This window comes from Garra rufa, chromosome 11 (assembly GCF_049309525.1).
Source record: "Garra rufa chromosome 11, GarRuf1.0, whole genome shotgun sequence".
Classification (NCBI taxonomy): domain Eukaryota; kingdom Metazoa; phylum Chordata; class Actinopteri; order Cypriniformes; family Cyprinidae; genus Garra; species Garra rufa.
Genome location: NC_133371.1, coordinates 44,680,145 through 44,706,246, shown reverse-complemented (window position 1 = coordinate 44,706,246; position 26,102 = coordinate 44,680,145). Strand labels below are relative to the sequence as shown.

The 26,102-nt window shown below is 35.5% G+C and overlaps 1 protein-coding gene across 1 annotated transcript in view; it reads right to left on the bottom strand.

Moving 5' to 3' along the window:
- The window catches only part of LOC141345380 (protein unc-13 homolog C), a 180,657-nt gene that overhangs the window by 128,749 nt on the left and 25,806 nt on the right, over positions 1 to 26,102 (bottom strand). Inside the window, exons 7-11 of the mRNA XM_073850236.1 lie at positions 24,294 to 24,513; positions 20,162 to 20,389; positions 14,386 to 14,527; positions 3,223 to 3,392; positions 1,329 to 1,444 (exon numbers count right to left, since the gene is read on the bottom strand). Of these exons, the coding sequence (XP_073706337.1) occupies positions 1,329 to 1,444; positions 3,223 to 3,392; positions 14,386 to 14,527; positions 20,162 to 20,389; positions 24,294 to 24,513 (876 nt within the window). The remainder of the gene's footprint in view (positions 1 to 1,328; positions 1,445 to 3,222; positions 3,393 to 14,385; positions 14,528 to 20,161; positions 20,390 to 24,293; positions 24,514 to 26,102) is intronic.

Sequence of the window (26,102 nt, the reverse complement as noted above, 5' to 3'; positions counted from 1 at the left end):
TGTAATGACGACCAATTCAAATGATCATATAATAAATATAATATGATATATAATATAATATAATATAATATAATTAGTGGTGGGCATAGATTAATTTTTTTAATCTAGATTAATCTAGATTAAATCTTGAAATTAATCTAGATTAATCTAGATTAAAATGGCTAATTTGAATTCTTCTGAAGGCATTCAGAATATGTGTGCTACCCAAATAATGACTAAAAGTAAGTCTTTGAGAACGGGTTTCTCAAGCCAGGTGGCGCATTAGACCAGGCGCTCATCTCCTGTTTCCAAAATGCATTACAAACTGCTTGACAATTGCATTTACAACACAATTAACTATACAAACTTGTGTAACCAAGTACTTCTGCGCAAAAGGCTGTACGACGTGCGCGTTCCCGTAAAATATACAGGCGCGCGGGTATGGATAGCCTATCTGCGTGCATCTTACAATAAACTGCGTTGCTTTTAGAAGCGTCAATTCAGTTGTTGCATATAGTATAATGTCTTTATTTCGGGATTATCAAAGTAAATTATAACTCAAACTTGAGATTTTACTGGGGCACAGCAGATTTTCACTGGGGCACGTGCCCCAGTAAAAAGGGTCTAGCAACGCACACACCTGCCCTGAAGCGGCTTCATAACTGCATCCATGTCTGCGCGTCTCATTTGATGTGGTAATTTGACAGAAGTTGAAGACTCGTTCTCGCCCCCTACATTGCAATTCAACTAGATATACGTCATCCGCGCTAAACTATCAAGGTGAAGGTCATCACAGCTTACGTAGTTTAGACCCAGCTCCCAACCCAATTTTGAGAATAGATTAACGGCGATATTTTTTTTATCGCGCGATATGAGTCTCACGTTAACGCAGCACGTTAACGCCGATAACGGCCCACCACTAAATATAATATAATATAATATAATATAATATAATAAATATAATATAATATAATATAATAATTCACAACAATGAATGCAATAAAATTAGATATATGATGGCGTGACAATCTAAAAATCACTTTTATTAAATATAAAAATGGGGCATTTTGAGGCATTTATTAAATTTATTTAATTACAAATAATATCTCAATGCAGAGTCAAATTATTTTCGTTTTTAAAATATTCCATTTTGTAAATTTTATTAAATTGGTATAATTAAACAGTAAAAAAATTTCTTAAAATAAATAAATAAATAAAATATTTATTTTACATTAAGTTCGTCAGTATTTCGTCAGGCTTAAAGCCATTTATAAATGTAAAACATGACAACATTCTGAATAAGTATTTTGATGTTTGCAGTGCATTTGGGCTGCTGATATGAGACGTACCTCATGTAAACATGTGTACTGCCCGTGAGGAGGAGCCACCTTCTCTTCTCCCTTCATCTCCACACTGATCTTCAGCCTGATGGCCCCCGAAACCATAGACTTATCCGTCCGCTTCTCTGCAGGGAGAATGAGCATGAGCATAAGAACAGAAGACAGAAAACACAAGAAATAGAAATAAAATAAAAGATATTGAGGAGCACTGGAGCTGCAGGACGTTCCTCCTTTCTGACCCCATCAATAACACATGTAATGCAGCTGATCCCAGAACAGTGACCTGCACCGAATCTCATCATCTTAAAGCCATGTTCCATTACAAATCTGACCTGGGATCAGACAGCAAATTTAAGCCAGACAATGTCAAAATTTCAGCCATGAGCTTTGAAACCTGGAAACAGAATCTAAATTTACACCATTAGTTTAAAAGTGTAGTCATTATACTTCTATAACTTGAGATTTTTTCTTTGGAATAAGATGCATGATGATGAATCACGGTTCAGAAATGTGCATTAAGAAAGTAAACAGTCTAATTTCATGCTGACTTTCAATCTCATGAGGCATTTGGCAGCTGCTATTGAACTAAAACATGATATAAAATGGCTCTTTGCAGATAAGACTCCCCACATCTTTTTTTTATAGACGTCTTAATTGCTGTAATTGATGTCTGGTCTGTGGCCGCAGCAGATCCTTCTCACATCTCTGCAACGTGGACAGATGGAGAAGGAGCGCGCAGATATCAGCTTCGGTTTGGCCAAGAGTCACGGCTCTAAAACCACACGCTTCTGCTCCAAGCCAAGCAAAACAATCCCACAATCCAATGCGTAAAGCATCAACAAAAGCAGAAATGATTCTCTATGGAACAGTGAGGCCATCTGCACCAGAACAAAACCAAGGAACTTTCTCTGAACAGTATTAAAGATATAATTCACCCAAAGTGAAGCTAGAAGACCTGAAATACAGCACAGGATGAACTTTTTTCTTGAACTTTTTACTTTTGTATTTCACTTTAGGTGAATCTCACAAAGTAATGCAAAGAGAGTCATATTTCACCCCAAAATCAAAAGACTGTATTACACTGAAACCTATTATAAGACATCCTTGCACACACTTTTTTATATTTAAACACATTTCCATGTGTTGTGACTAAATTCCAATTCTTTTATTGTAAAAAAAAAAAAAAAAAAAAAATTCTGGCAAAAAACAAGTTAAAATATTTTCCAGTGCTGTCTACTGTATACAGTACTATAGACTAAAAAAGTGCTGAATATTAACCAGTCTGGATGATTTAACAAATATGTATATGTTATGAGGTATATATGTATGTTTTTTGCATATAAAATTGTGCAATGTAAATTACTGAACTTAAACATAAATTTAAGATTTTAAAATAGTATATGCATTATTTATTTATTTATTTATTTTATTTTGGGGTAAAATAAGACCTGGACAGAACAGCATGAATATATGTGACCCTGGACAATCATTACGATATTAAGTAAAAATATTTTGTAAATTTCATACCATAAATATATCAAAACTTCATTTTTGATTAATATATGCATTTCTAAGAACTTCATTTGGACAGCGATTTTCTCAATATTTGGATTTTTTTGCACCCTCAGATTCCAGATTTTCAAATAGTTGCATCTCGGCCAAATATTGTCCTATTCTAACAAAACATAAATCAATGGAAAGCCTATTTATTCATATTCAATTGATGTATAAATCACAATTTCCAAAAATTGACCCTTATGACTGGTTTTGTGGTCCAGGTTCACATATCATTTTGTCTTACAAGTCAAAAAGTCAAAAAGGTGTGGAATGAAATGATTTTTTTTAGAGTGAATAATTCCTTTTAATTTTGGTGAGATTTTTAAAACATAGGGCCATAACATACCAAGATTATACCAGACGTCCATCTCCCCGCTCAGCATTCGCACCTCGATGATGGTCTGACCCAGGAAATCATCCGATTCCTTCTTAAAGTGTTGCTTCACTCTGGACTTTATGTCGTCATCTTCATCCCACACACGGACCTTTATACGGTCTGTAGCATTATGACACTCACTGAGAGAGAGAGAGAGAGACATAGAGATGGACAGACAGAAAGAGAGAGAGAGAGAGAGAGAAGTATTATAAAAGATCCTACAATTCCCCACAGAACATAAAAAATTAGATGATCAATAAATCATGGCACCATACGTTTTTCCATTACTTTAACTCATCCAAATAATTTAAGCAATTTCAGTTTCATTTATTTAAGTTGTATGAAATTCAACTCAATTTTTCAAGTCAATTTAATATAATTTAAGTTGGAATGACTTGTACAGTCAATTTGATTATATTGAAAAATTTAAGACAGTGACTAGACTGAAATAAATCCTTCAGGTCCCAAAAGTTTTTGGGTTTTTCAGCATTTTTGTGTATTTGAACCCTTTCCAACAATGACAGTATGATTTTGAGATCCATCTTTTCACACTGAGGACAACTGAGGGACTCATATACAACTATTACAGAAGCTTCAAACGCTCACTGATGCTCCAGAAGGAAAAAAGATGCATTAAGTGCTGGGGTGAAAACTTTTGGAGTTTGAAGATCAGGGGAAATTTGACTTATTTTGTCTTCTGGGAAACATGTAATTATCCTCTGTAGCCTCTGAAGGGCAATACTAAATGGAAAAAATATGATATTTAGGCAAAATAACCCTAGACTCACATTATTCTGTTCAAAAGTTTTTACCCCCAGCTCTTAATCCATGGTTTCTCCTTCCGGACATTAAGCGAGCGTTTGAACCTTCTGTAATAGTTGCATTTGAGTCCCTCAGTTGTCCTCAGTGTGAAAAGATGGATCTCAAAATCATACAGTCATTGTTGGAAAGGGTTCAAATACACAAAAATGCTGGAAAACCAAAATATTTGTGGGACCTGAAGGTTTTTTCTGAAGAACAGAAGGCAGTTTAACTGTTCAGGACAAAAAAGGGACTCATGAACAACTATCACAAGTCCTGAATTAATTTCTTCAGAAACACTTCAAAAGTAATTACATTTTATTTTTCTGACCTCACTGGCAGATATTTGTTCTTGTTTTGAGTATAAACACATTTTTTAGAAAACAGGTCATTTGGCTCATCCTCATCTTAAGAGTGGGAAGATATTTGTACTAGACACAAAACAAAACAAAAAAATATTGAGAAAGATGAAAGTCATTTTATCCACATTACAGTAACAAGAACATATGAATAATGGGGGTGTGAATAATGTAATCGAATGTCCTACAGATAAGATCCTAAAGATCCTAAAATAAGTTTAATTTTCTACATGCATTGTCTTCATATTGCATGGATAAAAAGACAAAAATACTGAGGAAGAAACCTTTTTCTCAGTGTATATAATCAATGCGGAGAGCAGTTCAGATCATTTAATAGGAAAAGTTTAATCTATGACTCTTGATTGTATACTGTACGTTTGCTATCTCAGCTATGTCAATGGAGACAATGTTGAGATCTCTTGTAAAACATTGATTTTGCATAATCTGAGACCCAGGAAACTCCTTTTGCTCTCAATGAGTTCTCATTTGTGGTTATTCTTTCTCATGACAAAACACTCTGACTGTATTTAAGAGTCAGTTTACCTTAGAGGACGTTCCCAAAGGGAAGTCTTTTGTTACTTAGCTGACGTCAAGGGGCAGTCTTGTCCCTAAAGTATAGCCAAGAAAATCCACACACATGCACACACACGACTGCACACACACCCGAGCTGCCAAAAGAGTGGCGAGCTGCTTGCCGAACTGCTTTTAAAGGTCATATGCTCCACTGAATTTCCAAACAGGGCACTTAGCCTCCTGTGGTCCTTCTCCATGTCTGTCTCTCCGGTGTAGGAGTGAATAGAGAGGGAGACGAGCTCACAGACAGACGTTACCCCTGCAGACGGTCACTCACAGATGCAGAAACACACCACAGCCTCACAGCACAGCCCTGACAAACATCACATCACATCACACCACACTGACTGACACCATCCTAAGGAGGAAATATAAATATCATCATATTACAGGAATGGTTAGAGTTGGTGAAAAATGATCACTGTGAGGGCCAGACGAACCTGGACAACAATGCTTGATGTGGAGAGATTAGGTCTGACGCTATAACTTTAAAAAAAAAAAAAGTTTGGGGTCACTCAGATTTTTTTTTAAAAGGAAATAATACTTTTAATCAGCAAGGACGCTTAAAATTAATTAAAAGTGAGAGTAGAGATATTCTGTTCAAAAGTTTTCACCCCCTGGCTCCTAATGCATGGTTTTTCCTTCTGGAGCATCAGTGAGCATTTGAACCTTCTGTAATAGTTGCATATGAGCCCCTCGGTTGTCCTCAGTGTGAAAAGATGGATCTTAAAATCATACAGTCATTGTTGGAAAGGGTTCAAATACACATAAATGCTGGAAAACCAAAGAATGTTTGGGACCTGAAGGATTTTTCTGAAGAACAGCAGGCAGTTTAACTGTTCAGGACAAACAAGGGACTCACGAACAACTATCACTTAATAAAAAAACAGCAGTGGATCATTCAGGTAACAACACAGTATTAAGAATCAAGGGGATGTACATTTTTGAATGGGGTCATTGTTATAATTCAACTATTATTTAAATATCAATAAGTTTTCAAAAAGTTTGGGGTAACTGATTTTTTTTTAAGGAATTAATATTTTTAATCAGCAAGGATGCATTAAATTGATTAAAAGCGAGTAAAAACATTTATGAGGTTAAAAAAGATTTCTATTTTAAATAAATGCTGTTCTTTTTGAACTTTTTATTCATCAAAGAATCCTAAAAAATAAAATGTATCACGGTTCCACAAAAATATGAAGCAGCACAACTGTTTTCAACATTGATATGTTTTTTGAGTAGCAAATCAGCATATTAGAGTGATTTCTAAAGGATCCTGTGACACTGAAGACTGGAGTAATGATGCTAAAATTAAACTTTGACCACAGAAATAAATTACATTTCTAATTGTAATAATATTTCACATTTGTATTGTTTTTATTGTATTTTTAATCAAATAAATGCAGCCTTGGTGAGCAGAAGAGACTTCTCTCAAAAATTAAAAAAAATATATGACTCTGAACATGCAGTGAACGTAAAAGATAAATGGTTGAAAGAATGAAAAATGTATTAAATGTGTTTACTTTCAACCATTCCTTTTTTTCTCTCTTTTCCTCTTTTCTTTGGCTTTTGAAATTGACTGATGGAAATCGGTGAGTTATAGTTCTTATATTTGTTTATGTACTCACACTTGAGTCCAGGTTTTCCATCTTCATCAGCTGTCACATTTAAAACTTTTTGCTTTAAGTCAAAGACTGAATTGCTTTGAAACAGATGTTTCTACACAAAAAAGGACTGACCACAATTACTAAAATGGATTCAGTCTGTGCAGGTAGAAGTTGAGTAATATATTCAGCAAAGTGACATTTAAAAAGCCTTGGAAATGTACAAATCCTCAAGTACAGCAATGCAACACTTACTCCAGCACATTTTGTCCTCATTAACAGTCTGCAAAATGCAAAAAACTGTTTAAATCTGAAAAATATTATTTTTTTAAATGAGAGAAATGAGCCCAGTTTCTGCATTTCTTTGAAATTTGCTTGAAAGCACTAGAAAGTTTTAGTTTAAAGCTAATCCAGAATCCAGCGTGCTATATGTTAATGAGACTAGCCACACTTTTGGGTGGACGGGCCACTAATGAGAACTTAATCAGCTTCACAGATCGACTCCCATCTGCCGTCATGTTTCACAACACGCCGTACACAAAAAAAGTAGGGTGAGAAGAGAAAATACACCACAACAGAAGGTTTCTCCCAGGATCGGAGAGATTTATCGCAGCTCTTCATCACATGTTATAAAAAGACCTACAGTGAAGATCGTTTGATGGGTTTAATCTGCTATTATGACAGAGAAAGACAGACTATCAACCTGAGAAAACAAATTAAAAGGGCTTCCACTATCTCGCTTTTCTCTCTTTGAAAAAGTTTAAACAGGTGAGAGGAACTAAGAACTCATCTTATAATAAGCATTTCCCCGTAATCCTACATAAATCCTTCCAAATCCAGCGATCCAGTCTCTCCTGAAGCCCTCCTGAGTCTCTCATCACCCTATAGACTCAGATATTTATCATCAGCTTTAGATGAAATGCACAGACTGAAAGCCACAGAGTGATTTCCCACACACTCTTGATGAAACTGGCTGAATAAAAAAATAAAATAAAAAAAATTATACACTTATATTACACATACACATATATTTTTCCTCATACACACACACATATACATAAATATATATATATATATTTATATGTAATTTTTTTTGTTTTGTTTTGATGTTTTTTTCCTCATAATTTATTTATATGTGACCCTGGACCACAAAACCAGTCAAATAGGTAAATTTTTTGAAATTAAGATTTAGACATCATCTGAAAGCTGAATAAATAAGCTTTCCACTGGTGTATGTATTTCTTAGAACAGGACAATATTTAGGCAAGATACAACTATTTGAAAATCAGAAATCTGAGGGTGTAAAAAATCTAAATATTGAAAAAATTGCCTTTAAAGTTCCAAATGAAATTCTTAGCAATGCATATTACGAACCAAAAATTAAGTTTTGATATATTAACAGTAAGGAATGTACAAAATATCTTCATGAAACATGATTTTTACTTAAAATCCTAATGGTTTTTGACATAAAAGAAAATTTGATCATTTTGACCAAATATATCCGTGCTACTTAAGACTGATTTTGTAGTCTAGGGTCATATATATAATTTATTAAATATAAATTAAATATTATAAAATGATAATATGTAAAATTATAAAGGAATCTCACAAATTATTGTATTTATTACATATAAAAGCTAACTTAATAGCTAAGTTACCTAGCCAAAAGTATCACTTTTTCAGGTTAAAAAAAAAAATACTGCCCAATAATTAGTCATTTAATTTTGGATGGTATTAAGGCAAGAGTAGAGGTTCAACAAAAGAAAACCCTAATGTATTCGCTTCTTAAATAAACAAACAAACAAACAAACAAAACCTCACATCTTACTGTCTTTGGAAGGGTGAACTGAGTAAAAACTAGGTCCAAAATTAACAAGTGCCAAACGCCAATGTGTGTGTCCAAATAGGCTTTGGCAAGACTTAAAGTAAGTGGCTATTTTGGCCAGAGAAGTGTAAACACTATGATTCTTTCCAAAGATTGCTCTTTTAGATTGAGCATCCCGACCAGATGCTGCATCACCGAATCAACCAATGGCACGCGTTTGGGGCGGGGCTATGAATTTGCTCGACCAATAGCAGAAGGAGGGCGTGTTCTAATAGTAATAATAATACACTTGAGGCTGTTCTAATGTGAAGCCAGTCACAGCTGAAGGGGTTGCAGGGCCCGTCGCTGCTTCTTGTGTCTAACAGTGGCCTTTAGGTGCAGCTGTATTCACAATACAGCCTGGCCTCATACATTACTGCTCAAGTAAGTCACAGATTGGATGTAATTACCTGTCACATTTTTCATTTCTCATACCAGTGCAAGGTCGACCACACACACACTGTACAACAGGAAGAGAGAGGGATCTCTTCTTTAGTATTCACTGTAGATATGTGTGTGTGTGTGTGTGTGTGTGTGTGTGTGTGTGTGTGTGTGTGTGCGTGTGTGTGTGTGTGTGTTTCTCTGAACCTATTGCTCAGTTTCAGCTCTATATCCTTCATTCCCCGTTTTTTTTTTCTCTTTTTTCCTTCTAGACCAGGGGTGTTAAAAAAAACATGTCCCAGGGGCCAATCACAGACTATGGAGGAGTTCAATTCAACCCATGGGATGATGAAAAATCACACACACACACACACACACACACACACACACACACACACACACACACACATGAATACCAGGTACACACACGTTGGGTTTACATGTTTTATGGGGACATTCCGTAGGCGTAATGGTTTTTATACTGTACAAACCGTATTTTCTATGGCCCTACACCTACCCTACACCTAAACCTAGCCCTCACAGGAGATTGTGCACACTTTTACTTCCTCAAAAAAACTCATTGTGCATAATTTATAAGCCTGTTTCCTCATGGGGACCTAAGAAATGCCCCCACAAGGTCAAAATCTACTGGTATTACTATCCTTGTGGGGACATTTGGTCCCCATAACGTGATGAATACCAGGTACACACACACACACACACACACACACACACACACAAATAAATATACACTATTGTTCAAAAGTTTGAGATCAGTAAGATTTTTACTGTTTCATAAGAAGTTTCTTAAGCTCATCAAGGCTGTTTATTTGATCAAAAATACAGAAAAAAAGTGTAATATTGTGAAATATTATTACAATGTAAAACAATGTTTTTCTATTTTATTATACATTAAAATCGAATTTATTTCTGTGATTAAAGCTAAATTGTTCAGCATAATTACTCATTAGTATTCAGTATCATATGTTCCTTCAGAAATCATTCTAATGTGCTGATTTATTATCAGTGCTGTTCTTCTTAATGTTTTTTTGGAACTAGTGATTTATTTTTTTCAGGATTCTTTGATGAATAGAAAGTTAAAAAGAATAGCATTTTTTTTTTAATAGAAAACTTTTCTGACAATATACAGATAATATACTTTTCAGGTTCAGTTTAAGGTCAGTACATTTTTATTTTCTTTTTGGAAAGAAATTAATAATTTTATTCAGCAAGAATGTGTTAAATTGATAAAAAGTGATAGCGAAGACAATATTGTTAGAAAATATTTATATTTTTAATAAATGCTGTTTTTTTTTTTTACTTTTTATTCATCGCAGAATACTGCTAAAAGTATCACAGGTTCCGAACAAATATTTGGCAGCACAATCGTTTCCAACAATAATAATAAAAGTAATAAATCAGTATATTAGAATGATTTCTGAACCATCATGTGACACTTAAAACGGGAGTAATGGCTAATTCATCACCGAAATGAATGATATTTTAAAGTATATTAAAATAAAAAACTGTTATTTTGAATTGCAATAATATTTAATAATAATTTTCAGTTTTTTTCTTTCATTCAATTGTTTTATTTATTTTATTAAAATTATTTTAAAAATTAAATAAAATATAGAATAATTTGAATATATAATACGAATATATATCATTTATTTTAATTTGAACTTAAGTAGTATTGGTGCTTTTGATTTGGTGATGCATTTATTTATATCTCCACGGCTGATTATGAGCAGCAATAATAGCCGTCTTGTCTTAGTGGGCATCAGTAAGTATGTTGCCAATTCTGAGTGTTGTTGGGTGGGATCCATTAGGGGTGTTTGATGGTTATTTCACCTAAACCACTCTTACACAGTGTATGACAGTGTTAATGGGTGTTGATGGCTGCTGAGAGAGTGATGTGCTCTGAGTAATGCACGCCTTACTTCCTCCACTGATCTCATGCGTTTAAAGAGGAAGTTGTGCAGTGATTCTACAGGCTATATGCGCGCATAGTGAATCGTGGCGTGACATGTCGTAATCTGACAGTCCCAGGGAGCTTGAGGACATGGCCTGTAAGCATTACGGGAAAGTTTATGTTGATGCTCCCATAGGAAACCCTTCTAAAGGGTTTGGTCTGGCAACCTCGCGTTCACCCTTTCCTCCCCCTACTGCTTTCTGCACCAATCATTAAAAATCCCACGGGAGACACCAACAAAGCAGAAGACAAGAAAATGAGATGAAAGATGAGCACTGAAGCTATTTAGAAAGAGAAAAAGAGCAAGACAGAAAATAATAGCATCAAACTCCTTTTTAACTCTTTGCCCACCAGAGTTTTTTATAAAATACTGCAGCCACTGAGTAGATATATATGCAAGTGTATATGAGAGAGAGTGACCTGTGTGGCCTTTAGCATATAGAACATCCATTACAGATGAAAAACCCTCCTTCACATGCAGAGGCTGGCATTTCTCTCAGGATTAAGATCGTAAACTCGGATTGAAATGGAAAATTAAAGTGGGTGACGAGGATTAGGGGTCGTATAAAATCTGTAGCTCTAATCAAGGTCTCTAATAATCCAGCAATCCTCCCTTACAGCAACAACACATCTAAAGTTCAATACAGCAGAAGATCACTCCGGCGCCGATATATACTGACAGGATTCAGCGCTTTAATATTCTAGACACCAACGGTGTTCTCTCATATGTAATACAGGCTGAAAGATTGGAGTTACTTTGTTTCGCTTGGTTCTCTGCATTTGTTCTGTTTGCTCACCAGATGGTGTGAACGAGGGCTGTGCGGGATGACTGTAGTACTGATATATAACTGCGTCATGCTATATACACACAAAGTAATGCAAAAATACAGAGCAGGATGCATCTTAGTAGCAATGAGAAAGAAACTGGTATTAAAGGGTGTAAAGCAAAGCAGAGCAGTTGTGTACAGTTTTTGATCCATATATAAGCTCTGAATTTGGTATATATACCATTACAATGATGTAAAACTACTTTTTGTGTGAAAAAAAAACAGAATTTAAACTGACATTGAAATATACCCATTTATTCCTCCATCTATATATCTATCCATCTATTAATCCATCCAACTATCCATCTATCCATCCATATATCCACCCATCTATCCATCTATTGATCCATACATCCTTATAGCCATCCATTCATCCACCAATCCATATACCCATCCAACAATTCATCCATCTATCCACCCTTTCATATATCTATCAATATATAGTATCCATCCATCTATTTATATAGCCACCCATCATCCCGCCATCCATCCGTCAATTGATCCATATATCCTTATATCCATCCATCATCCATCTATCCTTACAACTATTCATCCATACATCCACTCATCCATCTATCCATCCAACCAGCATTGATTTATCCAATTCATCCATCCATCCACCCATCTATCAACATATCCATCCATATATTCACCCATCATCCCGCCATCCATTTATCTATCCATCTATCTATCAGCCATCCATCAATTCATTCATCCATATATCCACCCATCCATCCTTACAACTATCCATCCATCCATTCATATCTATCTATCTATCCATCCATCCATCCTTACAACTATCCATCCATTCATATATTCATCCATCCATATATCCATCCATCTATCCATCAAAACTATCCATGCATATACCCATTCATCTATCCATCCATTTTTCATCATCCCTCTATCCATTTAATTATCCATATATCCATCCATCCATATATCCATTCATCCATCCATATATCCTTATATCAATCGATCCATTATCGTCCATCCATCCATCCTTAAAACTCCATTCCATCCATCCATCATCCATTCATATATCCATCGATTCATCCATCCATATATCTATCCATCCATCCATCTATCCACCCATCCATCCATTCATATATCATCCATCCATATATCCACCCATCATCTATCCATCCAACTATCATCCATCCATCCTTACAACTATCCATCCATCATCCATTCATATATCCACCCATCCATCCAGCCATCTGTCCATCCATTAATCCATACAGTATATCCATCCAGCCACCCATACATATATCCATATCCATCCATCTATCCATGTATCATCTTTCCATCCATACATTTGTCCATCCATCATCCCTCCATTCCTCCATCCTTACAACTATCAATCCATCCATCCATCCATCCATGGATGGACATATGGTCAAATTCAGGAACTGAATTGGAATATAAAAGGCTTTTAATCACACTCTCTACCTCTGAACACACAACAGCTCACAGACGAAAGCAGTGTGGTGAACGAGTGCATCGATCACATAATGATGACCCAGCAATACCTTAATGAAAAAAGCAACTAAAATCAGAAACAACCTTCTGTCATTCCTCCAGTACAGCCATAACTGCACAAGAAATACAGTTCTGTCTAGACTGTACAACATTTCCCACAGTCAAGAGTGCTGTAGATCTCAAGCTTCAGATTTATTGGCTTTGTGCATCATCAGAAACATTAAATCCTAAGAAAGCTTTATGAATGGAGCTGGACAGCGAGTCCAGCCTCACTATAATGCAAACCCAGGAGTGCAGAGGCCTCAAGGATATACTATCAGGAATATGAAAAGAAATGGTCCCATGACAGCATGACAAAGCCAACGGGAATACAAATGATTTCCATTACTCCTCATTTACGAGCCAAAGAGCCTTTTCAAATAGACCAAAAAGCTCTTTTGAGTACCAACCCCAAAAAATATTCATACTCGTAATGGAGGGCCTCTACAGAAAATGTCAAATTAATGAAAGGCTACTTTGAATAATTCATATGCCATTTGAAAATTTGTTTGTGATTGAGTGGCAGAAATGTTGTGAAATGGAAACTGTGTCTCTGCCCTTTGAGTTCAACCTAATTTTAAAAAGCTTCACTGCATAAGAATGTCCAATAATCCCATAAAAAGGTTTTCATCCTCAATCGCCGCTCATGCAGAGAGCTGATATTGTAGAGCAGTGGATCTGGTGGGTCACGCCCTAAAAATGAGCCTCGGGTCTGTTCTGATGGGTCACGGAAAGCAAGGCAAAAACAATGCTGAATGCCAATATAATAATGCAGCAGACCATATAATCATGCATAATTAGAAGTGCTAAATTAACAGGCTTCAAGTTTTCAAAGGGAGGAGAAAATATCCCAAATCTTTCTTGCTGACGTCAAAGACTTTGCATCTAAATTCTGTGCAAAATTATCTGTAACTTGCTAGAAGTCAAATTAGCCAACATAAAAATGCATTAAATTGTTGGCAGCAGTGATTAAAATAATTCAACTATTTTGTGAAATGTGTTTTATTCTCCTTTTATATTGATGGCTGATTTTATGGATAGTGTTTTATTATACTTTTGTATGATAAAATCAGTATTGTGTTGATTGCACCACACTAGATTTCCATTGTAAAATCTGGGTCCTGAAGCAAAACACATTGAAAACCACTGATCTACAGCAACTTGGATATTAGATGCTAGAGCTAGACATAAGTAAACAGAGAATGCATCTGATTTCTGTGAGACTCACAAGAAGAACTTCTCGTCCCAGACCGGGTTGAGATTGCCAAAAACGGTTTTGGTCCTGCGTTTGGTCTTTCCCACTTGCACCGTGACGTAGGGGTCGCTGGAGCCCGTTTTATCTTTGGCTTGCAAACCTTGAGCACATACAACTACAGAAGAAACAGAAAAAAAGGCAACGTTTGTGAATTGTGCATTCATGAAGCAAGCAAAAAACATTTGCATAGGAAATAAAATGCTGTTGTCTGAAGAATTGCACATTTAAAAAGCTGTTTTAGTATACAATGCAATATAAAAAGCAGTGAAGAATGTAAAACTGCTGTTCATTTGTACTAGTAACTATTAGAACAATAAGAAATGACTTAAGAAAAGAGAAACTAACTGCACTAAACGAGGCTTCTAAATGCATTGTACTGATGTTGGCAATGCAGGCAATGTATTAAAACACAGTATTTCTATTCTTGCTACTTTATTTCTTACTTTTGCAATGTAATTTCTTATTGTTTAGACATTATTACACAAATAAGACATCAATTCAAATCTGAATGAAAAATTCAATACATTTTGAATCAATCTCACCCTAGTTTTGTAGTGTTTTCTTGTATTAAGCATAAAGCACAGAAAATTTAGTTTGATTTAGGCTTGAGCAATACATAAATTACATTTAATTCAAGAAATTGTATAGATATAAATATATAATAAATAATTATAATTATTAATTCTAAAATATAAATAATTATAAATTTTATAGGTATAAATGCACTGAAAAAAATTATTCAATTTATTTTAACTGTATATAAGTTAAAAAAAGTTGAAAGTTAGTCAACAAAATTTGTTTATTTAAATGTAGCTAAAATAAATTGATTGCAACCACTTAACAATTAATCATTTATTTCAGTGTATAACACATTTAATTTCAATATTTTTGTGTTTAGATATTTTAGTTTTGTAAATCTGCAGTTTTCAGGTAACATTTTAAGTTGCAAAGCACAATAAAAACAAAACAATCTGGTGCCCAGAGCAGGGTTATAATAGTTAACTAAAATTAAAACCTTCAAAAGCTACATAAAAAAAGCAAAAATAAAACAATAAAAAAAGCAAAATATATACATAAAAACTATAATAGGGTCAAAGACAAGAAGAGATTAAGCATAAAAACAATACGTATAATACTGCTTTAAATTGTTGCTGATTTTCCCAAAAATTTTTTAGAAAGTTTTTGTTTTTGGGAGCAAAAAATAGATATCATAGATTTTTCTCTACTTTACAGAAGACACCCACTAAAATGTCATTCAGTTAAACAATCTTATCAGTCATATTTACAACAAAAACATTAAAAGACAAATTATTTAGGTTTAATTCTACATTTTTTAAAATTTGCCAATATCCTAGAGTTTTTTGTTCATTTAAAACACAATCAAATTTAATATGCTCCCTTATTCTTTTATATATTTTAATATGTACAAAAAAGAATGTTGTTTGAATTTTTACATAAATATTGCTACATTGAATGACAATTTTATATTATTTCAACCAAATTTTGACATTTTATTCTCTACAAATGTATTTGAAACCTTAAAAGTAGACTTTACTTACATTCAATGTGCTTTCTATGGACATAAAATCACTTTTGCAAATTTCTTTTGATGTGGAAATCTTAACGTCTTTGACCCAATAGTATCTCAATAATACTAAAAGCTTGTAGATACATTTTATTGCAGAACAAGAAATACTTTTTTCAAGAAAATAATTCAGTGTGTTACCAGCTGTTTCTTTTTATTGATTTGTGAAATTCACTAGCAATTCCTTAGTAATAAACTCTTCCAACACCATTTTATTGCAGTGTAGGACCACAATCCATCTTTGAACATCAGTCATGTCCAGTGTGTATGCGTGTGTGTACGTACAGCACCCTTAATAACCAAAATGTCAATTCAAAACAGACAAATGTGCAATAATACAACATAAAAGCAGTGTGTAGCCTGAGTGTGGCACTGAACTCAGTCAATGGGGATGCCATCCGTCACAGAGCCAATAGTAGTTCACAGGAAGCTCTCGCCTCATTAATTATGAACGAGGAGGGTGCTAAATTATTCAGGGAACATATATCCTTGGGCTTGGAGACAGACAGAGATTGGTGCAATGTCACCGGGCCGGTTGAAGAGGGTAATATGGTCCGAATAGTTTAGCTAGAATGCAGGAAAAATGGCGTCTCTGAGTGTTTGTGTGTGTTTCCAGAGGCACGCGTCACGTTAGCATGTCTCACAGCGACGCTCATATTGTTTTTAGGCTCAAGGCACAACTACGTATCCCTGTACTGAGAAAAAAGGGGTCATCGGATGCCCATTTTTCACAAGTTCATATGATTCTTTAGGGTCTTAATGAAAAGTCTATAATATACTTTGGTTAAAAATCCTCAATAGTAGTTTAAGAAAACACCCTTTTACCTGATCAAAACCAGCTCTGCAAAAAATCAACAAATTTTATTGCATGGTCCCTTTAAATGCAAATGAGCTCTGCTCAGCCCACCCCTCTCTGATGTGGGATTATGAGCTGTAATGTTTACCGCATTTCGCCGCAAAACTTGCCAACAAGCAAATTATTAACAAAGGCTATTTGCAAAGATGCCCTTATACTCACTTCTGCTGTAGGTGAAGCTGCATCAGGAATAGAATAGAATATTTGTGAATAGACACATATGTAGATCAGGATCGGCGCTTTCCTTTTAAAAACGAAAGTAGCGTTACCCTCTGCATCTTCAGTGGCTCAGATGTTGGGAGTAAAAGACTACTGCTATGTTTATTATTACATCCAACAACAGAACACCTCAATCGCTCAATCTGAGACATTCTTGTCTTCCCTGCACCTCAGTAACACAATGGCAATCGGAGTCGGACTGTTTGAGCTTGGTAAGGACGGGTCTAAGGTAGGGCTGTCCCCGAATAGTCGAAGATTCGATGCATCGATATGCGGAGCCTGATTCGACCACCGATCTCACAGTCGAATCTTCGCGGGTGAAACGAGCATCATACCATTTTGCCAATATGGGGGTGCTCAATGTCTAATTGCACACAGAACTACTGGTTTTGTACGGTTATATTAAGTTATATACAGCCTTTGATTATGATAATGCAGTAAAAACAAAAGTGAAAAGAAAGAAGCGTTCAGTAAATATTTTTAACGTGTTTGTGAATAATTCCAACCACCCCTGTGACAAATTTAATTTTCACTTTCTCTGATGCATGACGAGATGAGGACCATCTTGACGCGTTTTTGCAGTTGGAGGCGCCTCTTTTGAATGGTTTTCTGTTGGCAGTGAGCGTTCTGTGCCCTGTTTATGCGCCCCCGCCTGCTGCGCCTCGCGTTTTGCAGGAGCGCTCTGAGCGCCTGAAGTTGAAAAAAAAAATCAACTCTGAGCGGAAAAACACCCAACGTCATTCGCGTTCTTTTCCATTGTCCAATCGAATGAATGGAGATGCGGGTCTTCTGTTGTGATGGCGAAAGTTTACCGTTGCTTAAAAAGTCCGGAGACTGCAAGAAATGGAGGAGAAACCTTTGGTGTCTATCGTGGGTAACCCGGAGCTGTATTATTTAGGGTTTCTGCTAATATGACAGTTTACTTAACAGCAAAAAACTAAGTTAGAGCGCTCGCGCTATAATCCTTTGAATTGACTGACAGGACAGCTGTTTTGGTCGTTGCTTAGCAACATAAAAAAACCGCAGCACACTGCTCTTTCATTAAAAGTCACCAAAAAAGGCAGTGCTGTGCGCCTCGCGTTTTTAGAACTAAAAGACGCGTTCTGTGTTTTTATTTAAACCTAAATAAGTTTGTCTGTCAGTTGGCAGGCAGTTTTGGTCGCTTATAAAATAAAATAAAAATAGTTTTACCCTCCTGCTGACTATAGTGTCGTGCCCCTCCCAACCCATTCACACACGCACATAAGATGATTCGACTATCGGTCGACTATAGAAAGATTCGAAAATTCTGATTCGACTATGAAAATTCATAGTCGGGGACAGCCCTAGTCTAAGGTAAGGCGTTCATGTCAATTAACCATCACACCAACAAGAAGCTGAGAATGACCTGATTTTGAAAAGGGGACATTACTTTTTTAAAGATTAAAAAAAAAATACCACTGGGTGCAGTGTTGCAGTCAAACTAAATCAGAATTTACAGAGGTTAATGTTTATGAAGCCCTTGATAAATAAATCAGTGTATGAATACTTTCCAAAATGGGAGATTCGATCGCACGCCAGGATAAATTAAAGCAGAGAGCTGTTTTTCTCTCTGTGTTCTATTGACACTCTGGCAGCGTTGCAAGCTTGGCAATAATTCACAGCCTCTGTTGACCCTCAAAGTCAGGTGAAGGAGCATCACTGATACGGACACACACAGGAGTAAACTTTACCTGGCTGACAGCTGAACTATACAGCGGCTTCTGGAAGACAAAAATATGATTGAAACAAAGCAATGGGAGGAAGTACATCTGCAGATGGACAGAAACGAATCTTTATGACTCAGAGAAACGGCTGCGACGGCCTACGTTTCTGTCCACAGCAGATGGTTGCTGTCGTCTGGCGGCTTGAGCTGTCAGAAAACAAGCAAAACTCTCGGCACATTTCCCAAACTAAACTGAGCAGCATTTTCTTGCTGTAGGGTCTGTTCCAGTCACAGACAGAGAGAGACGCACAGACAGACATTAAGAGTGAATCTCATGAAACTTGTCAAGAACATGTTTGGGCCATATTTATCACCAACAACAAATTTAACACCAAAAACAAATGAAAAAAAATATTTTATATAAAAATTGTGTAACATTTTACATTAAACCCACTCATAGTAATAATAATTTTAGAATTTAATTTATTCAAATAAATAAATAATATATATATGGGTCAAAGACGAAAAAGGGTTTATGCATAAAAACAGTTAATGCAATACTGCTTTAAATTGTTGTTGTTTTTCCAAAAAAATATTTAAAAGTTTTCTGTTTAATTTAATTTAATTTAGTTTTTTCTGAGCAAAAAAATAAATATCAAACATTTTTTACTAATTTACAGAAAACACCCACTATAGTGTCATTCCGTGTAACAATCTTGTCAGGCATATTTACAAGAAAAATCAATTTATGACATATTAAAAGACCATTACGTCCACACCAAATACTAATTAGTTGTAATTCTACATTTAAAAAATTTGCCACTATCCTAGGTTTTCCTCATTTGTCAGTAAGAATGTTTACTCATTTAAAACACAATAAAATTTATTATGCTCCCTTATTCTTTTCAATATTTTAATATGTACAAGTCAGAATAATCATGTTGTTTGTTGTTTATATACATTTCAAGGATTTTTTTCTTATTTTATATAAAGTTTGTATTAAATATTTTGATATACCATAAGTACAATTATATAATAGTAATCTTGTAATAATAATTACTTTATAATTTTTAAAAAAGTATCGATATAATTACACTTTTATATAAAATGAATGGAAACTTCAATTTCGAGAATATGCTTGGAAAATCTGCATAAAATATAATTATATCATTTACCAATTTTATCATCATGATTTTATCATTTATAATTGATAATTATGTATATTTCATTTAATTTCTAATTGTACAATAAGAATATTTTTATAATATTATATAAGCCTACTTTTGGACCACTAACATTTACATGCATTGTTACATCATCATGGCAAAGTAAATTCTCATTTTGTTTTTTGTGCAATATATGACCTTAATCTTGTTAGGTGATGTCAGATTCACTCATTACTCACCCGTAATGGTGATTTTGGCAGACCACTTGGACGTCCCCTCCAGCACAGCCTGTTTGGCCGTCTTCAGGTGAGTGTTGAAATCTTCCTTTGTGAGCTGAAACATCTCCTGGATCACCTCGAACACCTCGGGCCGGTTCTTCTCCCTGATTTTCATCCGTTCCTTCATGGCCATGATGATGTTTTGGGTTTTGTCTTCGGCTCCATGTTTTGAGCTCTTCTCTACAGCACCTGTAGAGTGATTTACATGTGTTTTAACATTATCCTTGATGATATGAGCTGCAATTCCAATCTGCACAATGTAATGTTCACCCTAAACAGTATGCAAGATATAGAAAAATGCATTCTAAATCATAGCACAGCAAAAAGACAGTGCCTATACATACTAGTGTTGAAATGAACACTAGTTGCAAGAAAACGCCAATCTTTTATTCATTTTCACACAAGTTATGATTACAGAATCAGATTATCAATTAATAAAGACAAATTTTTGTGCGTTTCCTTGTGCAATACTATATTATGGCCTCAAAACACTTTTACCATAGTGCATGATTTGTAAACTATTACATTTTGATGTTCGCATCACATAACCATCTCAAGACGTATGGCTTTTCTGATGTAGTAAACTTGCTCAGTAGCGCACCCGGTACAACATTGCACTTGCGATGCAGAGTGCTCAAGTTTTGCAAAACATGATAAAAGCACTCAAAGACTTGTTGAAGCAATGTTTTTTGCTTCAGCAAATGCATTTTATCTCACATTTGCTTTTGTTAACTCTACTGTTTTTAGGTTTAGTGTAAGTACAGCGCAATACGTACAACAACTAACATAACAAAATATTGCCAGATTCACACTCACCTGTTTAACTTGTGTTAAATTGCATATTTTGTACGTTTTAAAAGATATATGTAAGAATTTTCATGTATTTTAAATTGCCAATGTCTTAACAGCTTGTAATGCAACTTAAAAAAACAAGATCGTCCCCGACTTCCTAGGTTGTCAAAATCAAAAGGATATGATGTTACATGCATCCCTAAATCAATGCTTATGGTTTTCAGGTTAATACTGAAATAGCCATTTTGTACTTTAAAGTCAATGTGTCATGCAAAAAATAATTAAATAAATTAAAATTAAATTATAGTCTCACATATGTGACCCTGGACCACAAAACCAGTCATAAGGGTCAATTTTTGCAACTGAGATTTATACATCAATAAATAAGCTTTCCATTGATGTATGGTTAGTTAGGATATTACAATATTTGGCCGAGGTACAACTATTTGAAAATCTGGAATCTGAGGGTGCAAAAAAATAAATCAAAAGAAACTTTAAAATCGCCTTTAAAGTTGTCCAAATAAAGTTCTTAGATATGCATATTGCTAATCAAAAATTAAGTTTTAATATATTTTATGATTATGATTTTTGGCATAAAAGAAAAATCAATAATTTTGACCCATACAATGTATTTTTGGCTTTTGCTACAAATACACCCATGCTACTTAAGTTTTGTGGTCCAGGTTCATAAATAGCGCATAGTCTCAAGTATTATTTCTAATGCCGCTTTTCCACTACACAGTACCAGCTCGCCTCGGCTCGACTCGGTTTGGTTTTCCACTGTGTAAAAGTTGTACCTGTACCGGCTTCCAGGTACTTTTTTTCGTACCACCTCCGGCGAGCTGTATTATTATAGCGAGCTGAGGCGATACTAAAATATGACGTGAAAACACAGCAGACTGCTGATTGGTCAGAGAGAATCGTCACTAATCACTGCGTCATCATTGCACGCGCCAGCAATAGTATCCAGAATAACCCCGCCATTTTTAAAAAGTTTGGCCAGAGATTGCGTGACATATCCAATCCATTACATATTATGGCAACTCGGAAGAATACGCCGTGGTCAAACGAGGTGGTGCAAACAGCGGGTGTGTGTCGCGTAGAAGATTACGTCACGGCAGTTTCCTGCAGCGTCGCTATGACAACCAGGTACTATTGTGGAGGTACAGGTACAACTTTTACACAGTGGAAAACCAAACAGAGCCGAGTCGAGTCGAGCCGAGGCGAGCTGGTACTGTGTAGTGGAAAAGCGCCATAAGTGAAGAGCAAAAAAGAACTTAACCATATTGGCTACAGTTCACTTAATGGCCACCGGTGTCAGTCTACATAGTTCTTTTAAGACCTAATAGCCAGTTAAACTAGTCGTTTTTGAAGTATATGTAGTATTGCACAACTCTAGATGACTTATTGAGTACAGATGACTCACTGCCGCTTGAAAAAAATGCATCTCTCGGCACCCTATTAAAATGAATCATTCATTCAGAGAAACATCATAAATACCTTACGAAAGCTTTATAAGAGTGTTCAAGAGGTGCTGGATGTGAGGAATAAAACTGTGTGACTGAGAGAGACCGTTTACTGGTGTCTCACTCTAAATGTGACCTGAAAACGGTGGAGGTCTTTCCTTTTAGAAACCATACAAGCCAAACCAAACGCACATTTAAACACACATACACACAAACACACGCTAAATATGATGGGTTTGATGGCTCGTTTAATAAATCTTTCTGTACAGGCCCATTTGTGTCTTTGGCAGACGGCCACGTCTGTGAGGTTTACTAGGGAACTCCATCACATATATCTCAGCCGCAGCCTGACTTTAGCGCTCGTCTGAGAGCACTGCGCTGCACACTTGAGTCTCACCGTTATTCTGTTAGTGCCGAACTGTTTAAATGGCAGACCAGAGAAACAATAAAACAAACAGCTGCCGAAAGCAAACCGTCAGAGCTGAGAGCTGCCATGCGATGTGACAGACAGACAAAGGCATTTCAAAATGATGAACACTGCTTATGGGCTTTCAGCGTGATAAACCAGACTTACATCTGAAGAAAAATGAGTGTTCGCCCATGCAAAACTCACTGTTACAATGCCAAAGAGCAGCTGTGGAGTTTTTTCTGGTCTCTGTAGCTTTTCACGATTCAGTGATTCAGTGAAACACCACACAAAATTATTCAAATGTCATATTTTTTGTGGAATTCATGCATAATTCACCATTAAATTTTTTTTTTTTTTTTTTTTTAAATATTGACGTGTTAGTCTGATGACTTATCTGTGTCCTTAATGTTAATCAAAAAGCAAAAGAGAAAATCACTCAGTGCTCTTGACTGAATAACTTTAGTAGCTATAATAAGGATCAGGTTGTTAAATTTACACAGTAAGTCGTTTTATTTTACAATTGATTATTTAATTTCTGTAGCATTTTGTAAGTATTTTGTATGGTAGCCTGTTTCCACCAAAGAATAAAAAATAAAAAAGGTTAATGCAATGTACAAACATATCATCTCACAGTTTGGATTTTTTTCGCAGAAATTGCAAGATATCTCTCAGAAGTGCAAGATATAAACTCAGAAATCTGACTTCTTTCTCTGAATTCGGAGTTTACACCTTGCAATCTTCCATAGAATAAAAAAAGGTAATTGCAACCTTTCCTCACAATTCTGAATTTTTTATTCAGAACTGGAAGTTTTTAACTTTTCTGCATTTAAATCTTGCAATTCTGTGTTTACGAGTTTATCGGAGTAAAAAAAGGTAATTGGAAAGTTTTGTCTCACAATTCAGACTTTGTGCAATTCTTGGGTAAAAGTCAGTATAAACTGAAAACTGCAAGACAAAAAAAGTCACATGTGAATACTAAACCTAGCTGAAAAACCTTTTAACTTTTATTTCTTATTTTTATTTGCATCTCCGTCCTACTGTTGTAATATGCTTTCTTATTTTTTATATCCTGTTCAAAAGTTATGTTTTAGAATTTGATGAGACACCAAATAAACAAGCTTTCTGTGTTTTGTTTAGTTTTTTTTTCTTTTATGACTATTGTACATCTAGTGTCAAACTGTACATAATATGGCAAATGTAATATCCTAATTATAAAATCATATATTTTTCACAAATTTATGGAAATCAGTGTCACAAAATCTGTCTGCAAAAACCCATTTTAATGCAAAAGTAATGGTGATACTTGACTTTGTGGTTTTAATGGTGACTAAAAGACCAAATGCATTCCCTAAAGACAGATTTGACCTTCTCAATCCTAATATAATCAGCACTGAGCTCAGGTAAAGCGAGCTAAATTTGGACTCACGTTGGAGACAGTCTGCATTCAGGAGGTCCTGGCATTTCTCGTGGCATTTGACCCCGCATTCGGTGCAGCGCATGCCCTGTCGGGCGATTCCCCACAGCAAACCCTCACACTCGTGACAGTAGGTGGGTGCCGTGGCCGTCCAGACCTCGAAATTATGGGGAGTGGTGGAGGAGATGGGATAGATCAGCGCTTGCAGGGTCTTTCTGAGCACATGCAGTTTCTGTGGAAAAGAGAGAGAATTTACAGCAAGAAGGCTCGAAGATGCGCAATCAATGGTTTTCTCAAATCGATGAAGGTCTTAGAAGAAAAGTGAGGGTTCGCAGTGATCACAGCACTCGATATGCATGCTCCTGCTGTGAATAAATGTGGTTTAAAAAACAAAAATCTATATTATTGCAGTTTCAGGATAACCTGTGCTCATTAGAGTGACTACCAAGAAAAACAGCACAAATTCAGAAAAAAATCATCATGCAAAAACATGATATATTTTGGAGACTCATATTCAGAGATATTTTTCTCTAAATATTTAAGTATTTGCTCTGAAATTGTTTAAAGTTGCAGTTATTTTGCAATTTTCATTTTAATTTAGGTTTAGTTAGTTATTTTTAGTAGTTTTGCTGTATGCTTTTGCCATTAAAAAAACACTCCTAAAAGGACAGATGCCTCGGTCAGCTGGTGTTCAGAAGAGTCATAATATTTCATCTTTGTTTTTTGTTTTTTTAAGATATCATGCTGATATTAATTTCACTAATTATAGCGCACATGTGAATCCCACACAGTGTTTTCAATCTGTCCTTATCAAGACTAACAGGGTGAATCTCACAAAACCAAAACTGCAAAGAACATGTACGTCATGCCTCATTACGCCGCAAAATGAAAAAACATAAAAACATTTATATGTGCATTTACATATTTGCAAAAGTACAATGAAGCATAATAATTCTTTGCAATGAATTCAATTGGAGGAAGAGGAAATGGTAGAGGAAAATGTGCTGCTTAATTGTCATTAAAAAATAATCTAATGGTCCATTTTCTGTGAACATGTTTTTATTCCTTTTTCTTTCTTTTGATTTTGAAGTCATGCTGTTGACAGGTTTTGTGGGATTCACTTTATTTGTTGTGAATGGTTTGCTTTCACAGGCAAAAGCGGTGGAGAGAATCTGACGGCATCTTCTGTATCCTTATGATAGAGCAGAATTAATGTGCACATAAATCTGTCCTTTTACAGCTGGATAAGACAAAGAGCGAGTGAGAGTGAAGGAGAGGTGGGCCGGTGATGTACAGCACTCTGAAACAATGTTTTTTCTCCTTTCCCATGATGCACTTTTGCTGAGGCGTGTGTTCTGCTCTCCGCCCACAGAGTCATTACGTTAAGAGCTGCCTAGATTTCAGCGTCCAAATGGCTAATAATGAAATAAAGCAAACTAAAAGTACTGCCGAGTGAAAATTCAGGCTAATTAGGCAAAGTAAGCCTAAAAATAGTGTAGGGAGAAAATTCTTTCACTGATCTCGGAGGGGAAATTTGGATACAAAACAGCAACAGCATCAAATACGCAAAAAAATAACCGACAATGCAAAACTGAAACTGCGCTGAATGATTAATGGTGGTTGTCTGAGTTATAGGAAACACTTAAAGGGGTCTCACACACTTTCAAATAAACAGGTTGTTTTTTTTTATAAATAATAATGAATGTAACATCACTTGCTCACCAATGCATCCTCTGCAGTGAAGGGGTGCCGCCAGAATGAGAGTCTGAAGAGCTGATAAAAACATCACAATAATCCACAAGTAATCCAAACCACTCCAGT